Source organism: Phaeoacremonium minimum (genome assembly GCF_000392275.1).
Source record: "Phaeoacremonium minimum UCRPA7 unplaced genomic scaffold PA7_03_scaffold_290, whole genome shotgun sequence".
NCBI classification, from domain to species: Eukaryota; Fungi; Ascomycota; class Sordariomycetes; order Togniniales; family Togniniaceae; genus Phaeoacremonium; species Phaeoacremonium minimum.
This window is the reverse complement of record NW_006921195.1, coordinates 140,878-159,677: the sequence shown is the minus strand read 5'-3', so window position 1 is coordinate 159,677 and position 18,800 is coordinate 140,878. Positions and strand designations below refer to the sequence as shown.

The 18,800-nt window shown below is 51.9% G+C and overlaps 5 protein-coding genes across 5 annotated transcripts; 2 read left to right on the top strand and 3 right to left on the bottom strand.

Annotated features, from left to right (window-relative positions):
* Window positions 1–2,549: 2,549 nt before the first annotated feature.
* On the bottom strand, window positions 2,550–3,579 carry UCRPA7_3654 (putative autophagy protein; the record flags this gene model as incomplete). The annotated part of the gene is made up of 2 exons (XM_007916242.1): window positions 2,550–2,987; window positions 3,064–3,579. The coding sequence occupies 2 exons, from the start codon at window positions 3,577–3,579 to the stop codon at window positions 2,550–2,552; spliced, it is 954 nt and encodes a 317-aa protein (XP_007914433.1).
* An 821-nt stretch (window positions 3,580–4,400) lies between these two features.
* On the bottom strand, window positions 4,401–5,170 carry UCRPA7_3653 (putative 40s ribosomal protein s11 protein; the record flags this gene model as incomplete). Its single annotated transcript, XM_007916363.1, has 4 exons — window positions 4,401–4,469; window positions 4,525–4,763; window positions 4,930–5,000; window positions 5,064–5,170. The coding sequence occupies 4 exons, from the start codon at window positions 5,168–5,170 to the stop codon at window positions 4,401–4,403; spliced, it is 486 nt and encodes a 161-aa protein (XP_007914554.1).
* Window positions 5,171–8,789: 3,619 nt separating this feature from the next.
* On the top strand, window positions 8,790–9,522 carry UCRPA7_3652 (putative chromosome segregation protein; the record flags this gene model as incomplete). Its single annotated transcript, XM_007916237.1, has 2 exons — window positions 8,790–8,810; window positions 8,860–9,522. The coding sequence occupies 2 exons, from the start codon at window positions 8,790–8,792 to the stop codon at window positions 9,520–9,522; spliced, it is 684 nt and encodes a 227-aa protein (XP_007914428.1).
* A 4,044-nt stretch (window positions 9,523–13,566) lies between these two features.
* UCRPA7_3651 (hypothetical protein) lies at window positions 13,567–16,026 on the top strand (the record flags this gene model as incomplete). The annotated part of the gene is made up of 1 exon (XM_007916328.1): window positions 13,567–16,026. The coding sequence occupies one exon, from the start codon at window positions 13,567–13,569 to the stop codon at window positions 16,024–16,026; it is 2,460 nt and encodes an 819-aa protein (XP_007914519.1).
* A 405-nt stretch (window positions 16,027–16,431) lies between these two features.
* Window positions 16,432–18,024, bottom strand: UCRPA7_3650 (hypothetical protein; the record flags this gene model as incomplete). Its single annotated transcript, XM_007916385.1, has 2 exons — window positions 16,432–17,057; window positions 17,433–18,024. 2 exons carry the CDS (start codon window positions 18,022–18,024, stop codon window positions 16,432–16,434), a joined length of 1,218 nt encoding a protein of 405 aa, XP_007914576.1.
* Between the last annotated feature and the right edge of the window lie 776 nt (window positions 18,025–18,800).

Sequence of the window (18,800 nt, the reverse complement as noted above, 5' to 3'; positions counted from 1 at the left end):
AGGTCTCGTATCGTGGCCCTCGTCATGTGCAACAGTTCCTGGACCCTTTTCAAGAAATAATGTGCATCCTTGCGAAGGATCACAAGGCATTAATGTGCCCTTGTGGGAGGTGATGGCGGGGTGTTTAGCGCTACCCCGGCTACCACCTAGTAGGACCACCTGCTATAACAGAAAGCTTATCGGCACTGGCCAACTATGTATCAGCGATAAGAGCTCAATAATCGGCAAACTGCACCTTCCTTAACGCGTCGCAAGGCGCGTAACGCCGTGATGATACCTGTCTAGATCGTCGTCGAAGAGAGCACGAGTCCCATCTTTTGATTCAGACTTGAGGGATTAACGAAAAATGGAGACTAGTATGGTATTTTGTCAAATTGTGAGATGGCTCATCTGCTAATTCTCTTCAGGTCGCGAGGCGCGTATGCAGCAGCGCATGCGAGGAGCGCAGTAAGCTCACAACGAAGCCAAGTGAAAGTATATCAAACTGACAGTCTATTGAAAGGCGGCATCAGGTGCAGGATGTCTCTTTTGGGCCCTTCTTCACGATACCGGAGCCAGACCCGGAGTCGGAAGCCCCAGCTCAGACATCCCCTACGGCCACTCGCACAACGCCAAATTCATCTGCGAAAAGGAGACGCTTGGACAGTGATCCAGCTGCTCCACTGCTCTCACCATCGCGACTATCTGCACCACCAGCAGAGGCAGCCTCAGCGCCGAGGTCATCGAAAGGAGACCCCTATCGGCTTCCAGATGGCAACTCGGAAGATGAGCTTGAGGCTGCCCCGCGGACGACGCCAAGGCAAGGCGCGACACCGCGGCTGGTCCCCGGCTCGAGCAGACGAGATGTTGCGCACACGGGGACGCCGCGCGTGGCGGCCTTGATCGAAGCCGAAGAGGTCGGAGAGAGCCCAGCTGATGCCCCTGGAAGTGGCCAGCGCAGGCGGGTCAGGATCAGCGGCGCGGCTACTTCCAGTGCGCGGTTGCACGATGCATTGCTCGCGGGAGAAGAGACGGTGGAGGCTGCTCTGCAGGAATCATCGCCTTTGACGCGGAAGTCGAGGGCGAGCGATTATCCGCGGTCAGCGAGGAGCACGAAATCGACACCGAGGCGAAGTGCGCGACTCTCAGGAGGGAGCGAGGTCGATGTTTCGCCAGAAGCCGCTATGTCTACACCAGCCGCAGGCCGAAAGAGGAGCACTTTGGTCGAAGAAGTGCAGCCCGACGAGGTGGACCTCAGCATTGCCCAGGATAGCTCACGGAACCAGGACGCCGAAGAGGAAGGAGAAAGAGAAGACGACGTGGCTCAAGAGATCGATGACAATGAAGCCGCTCGCCAGCTAGGGAGGAAGCGGCCTCGTCGAAGTTTGCCGGAGCCATCATCAGAGCTAGGTTCAGATCCAGCATTTAAGGAGCCGGTTCCCAAACGTCGGCGTAAGAGCACAGAGGCAAAAGGCACCAAGAAGACAAGACAGTCGAAGGCGCAGAGTGAAAAGGCCAAACCAGCTGCCAAGCGCAGACGTAGTACTGAGGCGAACGGCCCAGCTATTCATATTGACGTACAGAGATTCGTGGAGCCCGCACAGCCGGAGGACGGAGATGACGATGCAGCGCTGCCTGACTTCGAGATTCCGGAAGCCGATCGCAAGGGTGTCAACGCTATCGATGTGCTATCCCAAATGTGCGAGGAGATTATCAATCACAGCATTGAGTCATTAGCGGAGGCGATTTCCAATGCCCAAAATAGTGCTGAGAAGAGAGAGCACCGGACGAAAGCGAGAGCATTGGAGGCCTTCCGAGAGGAAATGAGAATTCGGTTCCTTGAACACGTGCGTGTAACATACCCAAAAGGAGAAGTACCTCTACTAACTGTCTTAGACAATTGCTCTGGATACTCTGTTTTCTCTTCGGAAGCGAGTTCAAACTGCTCAAAAGCAAAAGCTTGCCCTTCGAAAAGAAATTCTCAAAATACGCGCTGAGAGGGATCAGGTTGCCCTGCGCATGGATGCAGCAAGAATTAAGCACGAGGAAGACAGCAAACTTGCGTTGGTGCGTCATCGTTGTTCTCTACTTACGATCGCAGAATACTAACTTGTCTTTTCTCTTTAGCATCATATTCAAATCTCCTCTACAATGCACGACATTGACCTTGCGGTTGAAGCAGGTCTTGGCGCCCCTGAGCTTTCAGCTAAGGAGAAAAAACAAGCGCCCCCAGCAAATCTTGAGCTGCTCATCAGTAGTATATTGTCTCAGGCTTGCAGCCGTAACGGTGGGATATTGAGCGAGATCAAGAATTTCAACGCCTTTCTAGAGCGTGCCGCTGTAGTTCTTGAGGCTAGATAGTGGCGCGGACTGGTCTTCCAGAAAGACCATGCAAGATTCCCAAATGCAAGTGATACTCGCATGTTCTTGATTTGACTTGTGCTTGAAAGTGGTATTGTTCAATATGATCCAGAGAGCCTTACTCCTTTTCCATGCCTGATGATGATAATTACAATAGTACAGTTATAGCGCTACATATGTCGGGTGAGTCTCCCTCAATGAACCCTGGTCTATTTTCCAGAGAGTAACGAGGAGATCTTGTCTGTGACCGTTTCTTTGCCCTGCTCCTTTCGCGCTTTTCGCTCTTCCGCCTGTTCCTGCCAGAGACCTTGGATCTTCGAAACCATCTGTGCCTTCGCCCTGAGCTCGGCCTTCAAAGCCTCTTCCTCTGCTGCTCGATCTTCTTCTGGCAATTTCTCCAGCTGCTCTTTCCATTTCCTCCGGGCCTCCTCTGAAAGAGCTGGTATCTTGGCGTCCTCGGCAGCAGTTGGCGCAGTGAACACTGGCTCAAGCTTCGGTATTGGCTTGCCTTCTTTCTTTGCGGCCTCAATAGCTGCCTCTTGTTCCAGCATGCGGTGATATAATTTGTCAGCATGCATTTGAATATCTTCATCCACATGCGCCGGTCTGTCATATGCAGACAGGTAGCCCAGGGCTTTCAGTAGACGCTACAATCAAAGACGCTGTTAGTACGTGTCCTAATCTTCAGCTCAATGGGGAGCACCAGGCTCTCAAAAGACGTACCGACTGCATCATATAACACCGCTCGAACTTTTTCACCTCGGCGCTGCACATCGTCATTCGCGATGTCCACGTGCCGCTCTTCATGCAATTGCTCCAGTCAAGTTGCTCCAGCGCGCAGTTCTCCAGCGCTGCCCGCCCAATCTGCGACTTGCGGTCCTTGTACGCATCCAGCACGTCCATGAGTTTCTCATGATCGCTCTTAGTTTCGGCCTCGACGGCCGCGAGTGGCTTGTAGGTCTTCCAGAGATGCGCATAACGCCCGTCTTGGTAGAGGCTCTCTGTCGGCAGCGCGGGTGTTGATTCGGTGCTCCGTGTCTCGCTCTCTGCCGCTGATGGTGCTACCGGCGCTGCTGCCGTCGCGTTCGAGATTGGTTTTGCTACCGAGTCATCCTGGCTGCTGGTCCGATATTTCACGGGCGATTCCTTCTCGAGAAACTCGCGGAGCTTGGGGTCAAGCTTGCGCAGAGGGTCATCGTCGTTGCTGCCCCAGCCAAAAATGCCACCTAGCCAGCCCATTTAGACGGTTGATTTGTTCAAGAGGGGATTGTCATCGCATCATTTGAAGCTGTGTTCAAGGGTGTAAGTCGATAACCAGAAAAGTTCATTGTCGGCGAAGATCTTTAAGGGTCCTATCGATTAGGTCACGTGTTACCAGACTTTTGATAGCTCCGCGATTCTTACCTAGGTGTACGACAGAAAGGCATGGGTACAGTGTTGTATTCCTGATCAAGACTAAAACTAAAGAATTGGCGATACACAGTGTTCACAGCAAAAGACTGACACCTTGAAGGAATAGCATTGATAACATATTTTTACCTTCCGAAAACATGCTGAACGTTCAGCACCTGCACCCAGCAGGTATTTCATAATTGGGGTTACCAACAAGGTGGAATGCTAAGGGCGCAAGTCTAGGTTAGTGACATACATAACAGCTAGGTCATGGGCAGACGTCTTGGTGAAAGGGCGGCCTTGGGAGATCAAATAGCCGTAGACAAGGAACCTATACGTGAGGCAAATGGGACGACTGGTATTTGATCAGAAAAGAACACTCGCGAGCTCCAGTTGACAATTTTCGGGTCAGAGATTCGCATATGCCAAATTTTCGATGGAGGAAATGTGGCCGAAACGTCTCCTCCGCTTACTCTTCACATCAATGGAGGTTGCATGTCGAACACCGCACAAAGATAATGCCCAAACGTTTCCTTTTCATTCAATACTGCATCTATAACACACTTTTGTGCTCAGGCAGTTGACCGTTTAGCCGCCGTCCATCTCTGATATAAAGCCATCAAGCAATCGACGCCGGAAATGCCAGAGGAAATCCCCATTCCCATCCCTTAGAACTTGCTGAAAGACTTGACCGCCTTGCCAGTTCGGGGAAGCACACGAAGGACGTTGAATCGCACCTGTGAAACTTGTTAGTCTCCCGTTAGATGTGCTGTTGCCAAATATTAAACCCACAGTCTTGCTCAGAGGTCTGCACTGTCCAACGGTAACCTGGTCACCCTCCTCAACACGGAAAGCGGGGGAGACGTGAGCGGCGAGGTTCTTGTGCCTCTTCTCGTAACGGGCGTACTTAGGGATGAAGTGGAGGTACTCGCGGCGGATGATGACGGTACGGTGCATCTTGGTGGAAACGACGGTGCCAGTCAGGATACGGCCACGGATGGAGACGAGACCAGTGAAGGGGCACTTCTTGTCTGTAGGTAGCATCCGTTAGTACACGTGCCCAAGCCATAAATCATTCAATAGCCATCTGCATTCGATGCGATATCGTTTCGAGATCCTGTCGAAACCAGCAAAACATCCACCCCTGATTCTCGAGAACGTCGCAAACACAGATACCGTCGAAGAGTCGTCACGTACCGATGTAGCTGCCCTCAATGGCAGTCTTGGGGGTCCTGAAGCCTAGACCGACATCCTTGTACCAGCGGCGGCTGTCATCACACGAATGTTAGAAAATCGTCTTCGTAAATCGGTTGCAGGTATCGCAGTCTTACCCGGCCTTGCCAGGTCTGGCAGACTTGGCCTTGACCTTGGAGTTCTGGAAGATGTGAGGCTGCTTCTGGAAAGCACGCTCAGACTGAACAGTCAATTCCGTCGCCATGGTTGCGGTCGGGGTCGGTGATCGCAAGGTGTGGTGGTGGTGACGGGTTGGTGTGTTGGGCGAATGAAGGACTTGAAATTTCAGAGGTTTTGCAGGTCGCACGCTCAATTTTCGAATTTTGGCGCCGTGTGTGGGCTCCAGTGGAGGTGGCTGCCAATGGCTAGGATGGGTTTTGAAGTGGCTGCTCAAATGTGGCTGGTGCAAAAGACAGCACGTGCTTTTCAGGCTAAGCCACTTTCGCTTGAATGCTCGTGGGCTCCTCTGTGCGGCGCTTGCCGCTTCCACAGCAACGCTCACGTGAGTGTTGTCTTACACCAGGAAAGAGCGAATCAGAGGGCGGGCTCAAGTAAACAGTCCAAGTGGGAGCGCAAAGACGACAAGGGCCACCAACAAACACCCCACGGTACCTCCTGACTTATCTTTAAATGACTTCATGATCCGATACAATTGCGACGCGTCCCGGTCATTGGCAGCAACATCTCTTCAAGATGGACGCAACATTACCAGCTACGCGAAGATCGCGTAAGTCAACAACAGGGTTATCACCATCACGAAAAGCAATGGACAAAGAAAATGCCACTGTGGACGTTGCCAACACGCTCGCAGCAAGTCGCAAGAAGTCGCGAAGCAAGAGCATTGGTCCAGGAGGGCTGGATGCTCTGAAATCGGGCACAGGAAATCGCAGAGTTGTGAGTATCGCCTCGAGCGTTCCTATTGCATTAACACTGACTGTTGCTAGTCTCTGGCGGCGCCGTCTCGTCCACCCCCGCGATCAATCCTAAAACCTACAATCCCACTATTACCGGAGATACCGCCGCATAAACCCAAAGCAAAGGCTGTGGAAAAGTTACAAAGTCCCTCGCCCAGCGACGACAGCGGGTCAGCGGGTAAAAAGATCGCTCTGCGTACAGAGGAGGAACAGCAGGCGGCGGCCCGTGAACGCGAAGCACGAGAGCGAGCACAGTTGGAAAAGGAGGTCAACGATCGAAGGGAGGCACGCAGAAAGTCGTTAGCAAATCGTCGCGTCTCATTTGCCGCCGAGGCCACTCTTCACACCTTTCATGAGGTGGAGTTTATGCAAGATTCAACGACCTCCACGGACTCTACGCGACGTGCATCTTCCACATCGGCCGCTTCCACGCCAAGGGCTAGTCAAGAGCATGCTGGATCCGATGCTTCGGAGCCCCCTTCGACGCCTCCAGAGCAGGCGGACGAAACTGTCCCAGAATCACCGGCAGACCAGCGGCGTCTTCATCAGAAGAAGCGAAGGCGAAGCTCAGGAGTGCCTACGCTCAACTTCCATAATGTGGATGATGATACTATGACATCTACAGTGTATGACTCAGACTCAGACCATGGCGATAGCATTGCGGAGGTCCAGACGGAAGAGACTTCAGATTCAAGCAGTGACTCTGATGATGATGGCACCCTGATGACCGTGGAGGCAGAGGAGATGACGTCTGCATCTGTAGCATCAGCTCGATCTGAGTCAAGCATGGATACGACCTCCAATTTGGACGAGGCTCTGAGATTAGCGAACCAAAGAGCTAGCACACAAAATGGCCATGATGATGACGAAGGCCTAGAAATGGTTCCGGGATTGATCGGCTGGGGAAAGAAGAGCGTCAACCAGCAATCGAATCATGGAGAAGACAACACGACACGACATTCCGACCGTGGTGAGGAGGAAGAAACGGAAATGGAGATGGATATGGACATGGAAATGACGAAGCCAATGGGTGGTATCATCCGATCAAAAATAGCTTCTCCTGAAAAGGATGAGTCTGACGACATGTCTATGGATGTAACGCGGGTGCTTGGCGGTATTATTTCGCAGAAATCAGGCAATCCGGCTGGACATACTGCCGGCAGCTCGCCCGCACAAGACCAAACAATGGATTTCACAATGGCTATCGGCGGCATCCATTTGACTCACCAACAAAGCCCTGACGAAATGGACCATGAAAGCAATGAGGACATGTCTATGGAACTGACTACAATTATTGGTGGTGTTCTCTCAAAACCAAATCGGCGGAGATCGAGGCAAAGCATTTCTCCGATGAAGAAACAAGATGCCGAAGATGACACCCCAATGGATATGACCGTTGGTGTCAGCCAAATAATGGGACAGGCCGATGAGGCTGAACCTGACGATGATACTACAGTGGGAATGGATATGACCATGGCCGTGGGTGGAATTATCAAACCTACATCGCCTGGACACACTCGTTCTGCGGCTAAGAAACTCATGGAAGAGGAGGCTAATCAGCCCGATCCATCCCCGATGACCACTAACACTAGCGATACCAGCCAAAGAGTCTCTCCATACAAGGCACAGAAAGCCAGATCCGTGCAATCACCCTCTCGAGACAACACTGAGAGCCCTGGACTCTCTGCTTTTCGTGGCAAAGGACTTAGGCGGAGCAGTGGTATAGGACTATCCTCAGCTCCAAAGTCACCAGCCAAGAGCCCAGGAACTCCTGTATCAAAAGCTCCCACACCATCCGGGAAGGCATCATCTACCATAGCGACCAAAGAGTCTCCACGTCATCCGTTGCCAGGTGCAAAAAGGACGCCCTCCCCATCAAGGAGAAGCACATCACCGCAGTCAAAATTCGTTTCTCGTGCCTCAAACTCACCGGCAAAAGGCAGCACAGTATTCCAGCACAATCCTTCAACCGGAGTAAGCACACCCAAAGTTGTCTTAACACCTCAGCGGCGAAGACTCTCAGGAGTTGGTGCAGATCGATCAGGTCTAGGATCTCCAAGAGTCGCTGATATCTTTGATCGACGTGAATCGATTGGTGATACAGCCAGTGACTTTGTCCCGGGCGAGATGCGCGAAAATCGTCGAGCCGTCACGTTTGAGGATCCTCGCATCATGCAGGAGGAGCTTGATAGAGAACGGCAAAATGCTGAGGACATTGAAAGTGGTCGCAAAATATTGGAGCGGGAAGCTGATGGATCTCAAGACGATAAAGAAGTTACCCTCAACCTCAAGGAGATGATCGAGAATTTGTCGCCCAAGAAGAGTCTTCTCAAGGGTCGCAAGAGTCTACATGTGGGTAGTGCACGTGGTTTGCTTGGGAAACGCCCAGCTGAGCTGGATGACGAAGAGGACGCCGAGGAAAGAGATGGTGTGAAGCGGCTTAAGGGGCACCAAGGCAGCCCTGTAAAAAACGTGCGGCTGCAACAACCACCATCTAAGGCCGAAACGACAGCGCGAATGACCAGGTCAGCCAGGAAACCATTGGATCGGGCTGAGGGCAACATCGCTACCCCCACAACTTCCGAATCACCAATCAAAGGATCAGGTCGTGTGACAACTCCCAAGAACCAAGGGAGGTTTCGGAATATCGAAGAAGATCAACCTTCGATGACTATGGACTTCGATGCCACCCGAACATTCAATGAGATTGAGTTGCAAGCAAATGATAATGAGGACAGAATCCATTTACAAGACTTCCTTAATATGACCAGCATTCGCTTCATGGAATTGACGACTACCAAGCGACGACACACCGTAGCCCCAACAGCACCAAAGGGCAATGCATCTGGAGAAGACAAGGATGACATTTCTCTTGAAAGATGCGTTGTAGCTGGTGCCTGCACAGTACCAATGCTGGAATTATACCAACACGTAAGTTTCGCCTACTCTAGATAATAGAGCGATTGCTAACAGGAAGCAGTCTTGTCGTGAGCTCAAGAAGTACATCTCCGAAGGCAGAAGGATTGTTCGCGAGATTGAAACCGAAACCCTCGAAGAGAATCCACCTCTTTTCCGCGAATACATATCAGCCTCCCCAGAGTTCAAAATTCTGATGGACAACCAGTTCAAGAACGTCAAGACTCATGCACGGCTTCTGAGTAAAGCCATGTGGTATGAGTGGCGTATGAAGCTCCAGGATGGATTAAGAGAGGGTCTCTTGAAAATTGCTGAGGGCATGGAGATGGATGAGAAACTCATCGAAAAGCAGCAGAAACTCCTGTCATCGGTCGCTCCGGCATTGGTCAAACGATTCGAGGCATTGGAGCGTGAACATGAACATCTAGAATCCTTTGCCAGTGAGCTTGCTGACTGCGATCCCGAAGAGCTTCAATCCGCTCGAGCAGAGTTGGAATCTGCAGACAAGGACATTGAAGCTAAGATGCTCAAGATAGCAGAGCTTCGAAATCAATTACAAGATACCGAGGTCAACATCAGTAAGCTCACCGAGCAAAAGGAGCATTGCCAGGTGGAGATCAAAGAAGCTGAAAAAGTCCGGGAAGAGTGCCGTGGCTGGAGCTCAAATGAGATCAGCTCTCTAAAGGGTCAGCCCTTCCCCAAACACTGCCGCGCTAGAGTTGGCTAACCGTTCAATAGTCCGGGTTGATGAACTTGAGAATCAGCACGGTTGGGCTATTACTGGTGTTGTTGGGACGACCATCTCAGTGACGTACCTTCGTGAGATTGAGCTGGTTTTCGACATTGCCTGTTTCCAGCCAGGTCAACCCAATTCCCGGATCGACCTATGGTATATCGCAGCTAATCGCGAACGCAATCCGTTACCTGCAACGCCTGAGAAAGAGTTCTTTCTTCAATGTCTTCGGGACTATGTGCGTGCATTACCACAGTCGTCCACTAAGCTGAGCCGCATTCTTGGCACGGTCCGTGCAGCATGGAGTCAGGCAAATGCCGTGGCCAATCATATCCACCTGCTCAACCTCACATTTCCGACTCGGGTAACTAAGACGTCAGATTCTTCCATCGCTATCCAGAGTAGCCTTCTGTTGGTCCCATTGTCTACTAAAGTTGAGATTGTTCTCAACCTGCACTGCTCGGTGGGCGCTGACGGTCTCGACGTCACGATTATGCCTCAGGCAAATGCTGTTTACGGAGAGCAATTCAATGCCCCTAAAATGACGGAGTTCTTATCTACTCGCATTGGGCATCATGTCTTTTCACAGGGAGAGAAGCAGTCGGAGTATTGGAGTGATGTTGTTGTCGAACTCCAAACGAGACTACTTGCGCGAGGCAAGAAATAGGCCGGTGAAGCCTATTTGTAATGTTTACAATGAGGAATGAGGCAAGGACTCAAGGAGTAACGGTTTGGGTATTGATTTAAGTAATTTCAAGACTAGGCGTCCGGCAATAGATATCATTGTCGCTCACTCCCGCCAGTCACCCCGGGTAAAATACACGAACTAACGCTTGCATTGAAGTGAAAATGTTTCGTTTTGTGACGATGGGAATAAAGGTAATAGGTGCTCATTAGAGGCTCAATAATCTGTAGATATACGCGTGAGAAGGAGCTTGGGACATGGTTTACGTGCGTGAAAGAGACTGTGGACGTTGATTACATACGTGAGAGAGATGGAGAGTCAGGTGTGAGAGATCGGATGTTGATTACCTGTGATGTCTGAGAGAAGGAAAGTAAGGTGTAGGTAGATAACTGGAAAACCTAATCTATCATCACTATATCTCCGTTTCCTTCTGTCTCGCTGACAGTCCCGTCGTCGTCGGACTCGTCCCCAGTACCAGAATCAGCAGCTGACTGCGCGCTTTGATCCTCCTCTGAGTTTTCGGCGATGATTACCGTTACATCGTCAGGATCGTTCTCGGCACTTGGCTCGTCAGCAGACTCGTCCCCGGTACTTGATTCGCTTGCAGAATGCGTATGTTGATTTCCCTCTTCATTACCGGCTTCGCTTGTGACGCTTCTATCGTCAGACTCATCTCCGGCGCTGGGCTCATCAGCTTGATACCCCTCATCGGTTTCGGACTCCCTCTCACCTTGGCCCTTCGTCTCGGCAGCTTGCGTGGACTCGTCGCTACTGTCATTGCTTCCAGCAGGTACAACACTCTCAACCACCAGTTCATCGTCATCGTAATCAACTGAAACATGTGGTCCTTGTGCAGAATCTACTTCAGTCCCTCCACCTACAGAAGATGAAACGTTTTGATCATGAGAAGATATCTCAGTCCCAGAGTTTCTCTCCGCTTCACTAGGTTGTTCGGGTTCTTCGGAGGTTAGTTCTTCTAGTTGTCGAAAGTTTTCAGCCATAGCTTCGTCTATACGATCCACAATGTCTATAGGATCGTCTAGGTCGTCTAAGTCGTCTGAGTCATGGATCTCCAACTTGGCCAAATCTTCAGCGAGATCTTCGTTTATCGGATGCACTATCTTCATAGGATCTTCTCTTGGTGCTTCAACGCGCCCACGAGTCATGTTAGGAAAAGGGGGGATAGGCATCCAATGGCCCAAGTTAAGGAGCTCAGCAAACCATCCTTGATTCTCTGGGGCAACTTGATCTGGTGCCCTGGCATCTTGTATTCCTGAAGTGGACAATGACCCTTGTTCGTTATTCAAGACCCGTGGTCTAGCTACTCTCGAGACTTTTCGAGTTCGCGAACCGTAATTAGCGCTTTCAAGACTTCTGATGCGGTCTGGAAGTGCGTCATACATTTCAATGTCAATACCGCTAGGATTGGGGGTTTCTGACGGGGCGGAGAGCTTCAGCAGCTTGCCACGCGCTTGCGTGTGCCGTTCTTCAACAGAGTCAGAATCCCTAGTACGCTTAACCCCTTGAATCTCGGTATGAACATCTTCAAAATCCTGCAAGAGATGTTGAAGACGAGCTCTGAAGTAAGCAGAATTGTTGGAAGCATTATCGCTGCTGCGGCCCCGGTGGCTGGAGGAAGCTTCTTCGCTCGGCCCTGTCTGGCCGCTCGCAGGCTGTACTTCACTTTGTGGTGGTGAGATGGTGTTGCTGGCGATTGGATTTGAGCTTGAACAAGGGTTGCCGTGGAAGCTTGCAACGCAAACTGTGGCTGCATGAGGAGATTGCTCTTGAGTTTGAACGTCTCCCCAATATCCATTGCCGGCGCGATAGGTGCCTCGCGTCTGCGAGCGAAGAAGCCCTGGCAGTTTCCAGCCAATTATGATCCGGTACAAGACAAGTCCGGCGAAAGAAATGTAATAGGACTGGATGAAGAAGTATAAACAGAGACAGAAAAGTATGATGTCTGGAGAGAAGTGGGTGATAATGGCCAGTAAAGTAATCATCATCTTGTCCACGTTGATCACCCTGTCGGCTGATTCTTGAGCTTAGTAGATCGGGTAGTCAGCGGTAGTCAACCAATTCCTTGGTAAGAATGAGATCGAAGCTTCCGGATCAGATTGACTTCCGTCTTAGAAACCTTAGAATCTTAGAGCGAACTTGGCTGTTCTGTCTCAGGTTAGGAGAATGTCTTCCAGTAAATATATATATATTCATATATGAGCACTGTTGAATCAGCTGTTGAGTGTTCTTGAAAGAGTTATTGTTCGGCTTGAACAATAAAGGATTGTTGTAGGCCGTTTCAAATGACATCTCGAGGTTCCAAGGCTACTATAAAAAGCATTGTTGTTTGTTCCAATTTTCTTCAACAAAGGCTTTGGTGACGGAGCGTTTTCGAAGAGCTTGAGTCAGCAGGCTAACGCAAAATCAGTCACAATTATTTGTTTGATACATAGCAAACGTATTACTAAATAAAAGTTGTCAATACAGGACATGAGCTTATATAGTTGGCACAGAAGCCGAACACCAATTTGGCTCATGAGCTGGTTGAGATCTATATAGTTACCATAATTACTGAAACCTCGAAAGCGAAAGTCTTTAACTTCCATTGTTGTATAATCCTATATTGTTTGGACTGAGATCTATTGTCTTTAATCATAAATCGGTGCCACTAACCCATCAGGGACAATTAAACAATCACCCTTTGTTGCAAGAAGTCACTTTGTTTCTGGAGTTGGCTCTAGCTATGACCACTGTATCATTCTTCTGCAACCTAATAACTCTCCAACGAAATGCCTCAGAGAGACGTTGATGACGGGAACCGTGGTGTCCTGTCCTCAGTGCCCCTGAGCTCGTGGCTAGCCCCTGAAATCATGAGATGGGGAAAAAGCCACGACAGTGGATGGCGGGGAAGTATAGAAAAGATAAAAATAAGTCACATCACATTGCAGTGATCTAATCCCATTGCCCGGGGGAAAAATTTCATACCTAAAGGTACGGTTCGTCTGAAAGTTGTGACTGCTCTGCCAACAATTGTGGGTCACGTCGAGTATCTTCCTCCCCTGACGCGACGACGTCAACACCTTTCTTCCTTCTTTTCTTCCACCCATCCCCATCAACACTGATCACCGAATTGTTAACCGCAATTGCGAGCAACAGATTCCAATCATCAACGTTGACGACGAGATAAAGACGAGTATCACTAGTAGGCAGTTGAATACTGACCTACGCAACCAATACTCCGTCACCCTCACCCTCACCTCACCCCCTTTATTCCGACACCCCTCTTTTCTCCCCTCCTCTACCTCCTCCTCTCCCATCATCTCTCTTCAACCGTGAAGAGATACGTAACCATGATGCTGGAGATCCTTGCCTGGTTTTTCCTGGCCCTCGCGGCCTACTGCCTCTTCGCCGTTCTGGCTTGCCCAGGCGGCTACATCGACATCGCTGTGGCGGCGATGGTGACAGCGTGGAAGAGCAAGCCGGCCTTCCGCTACTGTACCATCGTCGCAGCCCTCCTATTCCTCCTCGGTCACGATGCCAACGGTCTCATCGACGCGTTCATCGTCGTGGGACTGCGCATGGTGAATATTATATACGCAGCTGGTTACCTCCTCGCGGTCGTCTTCGTCTCTTTGGCGTGCTTTGTCGCGTACGTCTTGGTCAGGCTAGTCCAAGACGCGTACAAGGTGCTCATCGGTCAAGCAAAGCACTTCTTCGAATCGGATAGTCTCAATGTCAAGGAGCGAAACTCCTTGGCAAAACAGCTATCCGATTCGAAGAAGCTGCTCACGAAGTTGAGGACCGCTATCACCAAGAAGAACACGGCAAATAACGATATATATTCGGCTATCCAGAAGCTGGAAATGGACATCCAGCTCTCCGGCGGCCGTTTCTTTCAGTCAGTGGAAGCTCGAGCTCAGGTGAACCATGCGGGTTGCTTGCCCGGTCTACCGCATAAGGTAGACGGCATGTCACAATCCGCCTTGGTCCGGTACTTTACCAGCCAGAACAAGGAGGTTGTGATCATGAAGCACACGCTGGCGAACCTGGCCGAGCTCATCAAGGTGAACGAGAAAGCTGTTGAGAGACTCGAGACGGAAGAGTACAGCCTCGAGCTGCTCAAGAAGGAGCGCATCGACGAGCTCAGGCTCCTGCAAGAGGAGCACGAGAGGTATACCAAGCCTCGTTCCTCCCGCCGTTCTCGTTTCGCGACCCCCTCTCCTTCTTCGGCACCTGTGCGGGCTCGTGGGCATCTCACCCCCATGACCCCCTACCGTCAGCAGCCAATGTTCACAGGCTTCCTCAGAAAGCGAACGACACAGACAGCGACGACCAAAGAACAGCCGTCGACAGCTGAGCCGGTAACCACTAAGAGGGCCGGCAATACCAGCCAAGACGAGCCCTTTGTCCCGTTCGTTGCCCGTGCTCGCCCCCGTTTTACTAGAGAGCGCCGAGACCGATCCCTCTCGCCGGCACGTACCCCCCGGCCTATCCGTCAGCGTTCGGACTCCCCTGTCAACCGACACCGATCGCCCCCAGACACGATGATGCCAGATGCTCCGCCCCTAGCTCCGGCCCCGAATCGGCAGTATTTGGACCCCCGAATGGCGTACGAATTCCAGGACGTGGAGGAGCTGACCGGCAAGCTCATAGGCATGAGCGTCGAATGCTTTGCCATGGACATGGACGAGGAAGAGAAAGACCAGATGATTGGCCAAGGTGCCGAGCCATTCCAGACTCAGTACCAAGCCTTCCCTGCTCTTGCCTCTGCCATCGCTCCTATCCCGGTTCCCGCTTCGGCACCAGTTGCACCCTCGTTCGCGCTCTCCGGTCCTGTTATCCCTTCTCCTGCGCCGCTCTTCGCCTTTCCGCCTGTGTCGGCTACCTTCACTCCACCGACCCCGGTTCAGCAACAGGACACAGTTGCGAACCCGGCCCTTCCTCCGGTGACACCAGCGACGTTTGTAACCCCGTCCGCTTCGGTGAATAACCAGTCGACCCCTGAGGTCATCAAGACGACGGCACCAGCAACCGTGCCAGCACTAGCCCCGGCTCCGGCCCCGGCCCTGGCTCTTAACCCGGTTGCTGTTCTTGCCCCTAACCCGTCTATGATTCTCGAGGACACGACGGCGACTGTCCCCTCGCCTCCTGACTCTCCCCCGGCCTTCCCCCCGGTTTCTCCCCTCGTGTACGAGCCGATTACAGCGGCCATTACCCCGTCCGCGGCAGAGCCAAGGACCCCGCTTACTCCCTCCGCGCCGAAGAAACCGGCCCCGGTCCCCCCAAAGGCATCCAAAGGCAAGCAGGTCGCTCATACCAATGCTGCCACCCCCAGCGAAGCCGGCCCATCCTCCTCTACCGCCGCCACCACCACCGCTACCTCCGCGCCTCCTCCCGCCGATAACCCCCTCGCTCTGGAGAAGGAGCGAGATGATATCCGGCCCGTCACACCGGAGCTTCTCGTTGCAGCTGCCCTTGCGTTCCGAGACCAGTTTGTTCCTAAGCAGCTGGTCGACGCAGGCGTGCACTTCACGCAGGTTCAGCAGTGGCAGGACGGCTACGAGGCTCGCCTCCGTGCCAGTCTCGTCGACCATGTACAAGTCAACCAGCGCCCACCGTGGCCCAGGAACCGAGCGATCGGCATCATCCAGAGCGAGTTCACCCGATATTGGGCAGAACGGTGCCAGGAGGAGATGGAAGAGATCGACCCAGGTTCCTGGGAGCGGTTGCGCTTGGAGCGAGGCAAGTGGCTCATGAAGTACTTGCAACGGACCACAAAGGTCACTCAGGTGCTTCGTCCCGTGGGGCACTGAGTGCGCCTGGTCGTGTCGAAATAAGAACGAAATTGTACGAATACCTGTCGGAGTATAACGCAGTTACCATACCAGAGCGGAGACTGCAAGAGAGCCGTACGAGATCGTCTATTGTCAGAGTACGCCACGCGAGTGGCCACTTATTCTAAGTGTCGATCATTAAGACTGTTTGCTGTGAGAGTATACCCTGAAAGGGGGCACGAAATCCCAAATTGTCAAGATCTTTGTTGTCAGAGTACATCCCGGAAGGGGTCATCAATTCCGAGTATCGACTATCAAGATTGTCTGTTGTCAGAGTATTCCCCGGAAGGGGCCACCAATTCCCAGAGCGTCAATCGTCAAGAGCCTTCACTGTCAGATTATGCCACGGAGGTGGCCATCAATTCCGGATGCCGACTATATCTATCACCTTGTCTTGAGTTTTGTCCAGCCATTCCCGCTTGAGACTCGTGTCTTCTCAACCCCTGTCTCGTTGTCTGCGGGATCTCTCTGGCTCGTTGGTGCGTCTAGAGCAGTTCTGACGGTCATCACACTCTCAATACCATATGCTCTCCTATCCGACTCCCCTTGCTTGCGACCTTTTACAAGCACTCCATCCTCCAAACCATCATCATTGACAGCCCAGGCATCATCTTCAAGCAATTCCCAATCAGGAATTGGGGCGTCGCTGATGAGTTTCTTCTTCAACCTGTCTGCGAGCTTGATCGGATTTGGTAGTTTGAAGCTGCGGACGAACTCATTACCCTCCGCACTACCAAGGAATGTATGAGCAGCACCATGGGAGAACTTCCCCATGAGCGTTGTTGCTTTGCCGATCTCCGCCAAATCTCCTTCCGCTGAGGTACCAGCAGTGGAAGAGGCTGACCGTGGGAAGGTCCGGCCGGCGGGGTTGGTTACCAGAGGGTTACTAATGAGGAGATTGTACAAGTTGCGACCCATGTTGCACACATCCTCATAAGAAGTCTTGTCTCCGATGGCCACACCCTGGGAACAGCACGCCCAGGCGATATCATAGGCGAGGAGTACGACGCCTTCAATAAAAAGAGAGTATGCGGACGGATCCTCTTTTGCAAGCGTGGGAAGAGGCTTGTCAATGAAGAGAGGCCTTGGGCGTGGCGCATTCTGATGATCTCGATCTCGAGATTCGGGAGGCACAATATTGGCCGTTCCTGGAAAAGACACTTCGCCATGCTGGTACGAAGAGCCAAGAGAGAAGATCGTTGGGCGCGGATAATCGCGATGGGGAAGCGTTATCTCGGATGGCAGACGAATGGCAAGATAATGGGACGTCAGCACCAATATGTGCGCAACATGAGCCAGCGACGTCGAAATAACTTCAGGGGAGGCAGCTACAAAGAAGTTAACATCCATTAAGCCAAGAAAAAGGAAAAAAGGAGACGACTTACTGCTCAGGGAGAGAACGTCAACCATGTCAAGTCCACCTATCTCATACTTCGCCGAATTCCCTTTCTTGGAGCGCCGAAGACCATACAGCTGAGCGGCCTCCTTGCAAAGAAATCCTCTTACCGCAGCCATCTCGTCGTACTTGCGGTTCCATTTATACTTGGTCATCTGAATAGCTTTCTCAGTCTCCTCGAGCTGTCTGGTGCGCCTCGCAGATATCCCACTAGAAGCGGCGGCTAGATCAGACTTCCTTCTCGTAATAGCTTGCTTTCGCTTCTGGATGTCGTCCCTCGCCTTCTCCATCTCGGACCTCAACTTATCCGCCTGAGCGATGATATCATTTGTCCTGTCTACGGCCTTCTTCTCTTCGGACCGGAGATTTTGCGCACGAATAGTTGTGGACTGAGCGGAGAGTTGTGTCGGAGAGGTTTGGTCTGCTATAACAGCGTTGATGCTTTGTTCAAGTGCATCATTCTCGATCAAGCTCTGGGCGTGGGCTAATCGGCTCTCATAAAGACGATTTCTTGCATCGACCGCACAGTAGAACGGCAGTCGCTGGGGGTGATGCGCGCGGTGGCAGATCTCGCAGTTCATGGTGATGTGGAGAGTACGGTCGAACTAAGTCGTACCAGCCAGTTCACAAGTTGCAATACCAGCCGCGACCGTCATCGAGGTTCGTGGGTTGAGCGAGGCGAGTCTGGAAAGCAGTATCACGCCGAACACGCAGAAGCCTAAGAAAGTTAAGGGAGAACGAGGACAAAGCTATTAATCCCGAACGGTGAAACAGCGCGGCAATTTGTCATGTCGCAAGGAGGTTGTGGCAGCACTCGCCGGCGTCGAGGCTGAGATAAATGTCTTGGAGTGTCGTCACAGGGACAAGGGCCTTGTGCAGTGGAAGCTTATCAGCTCCGCTAGGCAAGCACGTACCTTGCGGTTTCCGCCTGGAGGAGTGTGTTCGGCAGGCACCAATGAGCAGCGAACCGCCTAATTCACTACCCAACCATCTCCATAACCCCCCGATCATCATCTGATCCAACAGGCGCACCCCCACCTGTCACTTGAGGTTCCCACTATCAGCCTCGTGCTACCTGCTCCGAACTGCCGGCCCGTGTACTTTCCCAATCGCACCCACCCAAATAGTCAGGCGCGTTGGGTTGCGTCGCGAACTGCGAAAGCACCAGCAAAGATAACGCTCCAAGGAAAGCGCAGGATGTTTCCGTAATAAACGCTCATATCCATGTACCAGACCGTGGCTGCACCCAAAAGGCCAGCTATTCCTCATCATTGGACTCTAAAAAGTAACCATCTTGAGCGAAAGAGCAGAACTTGATCATCAAGCCACTCAAAATTACTACCTAACTGGCCAGCAC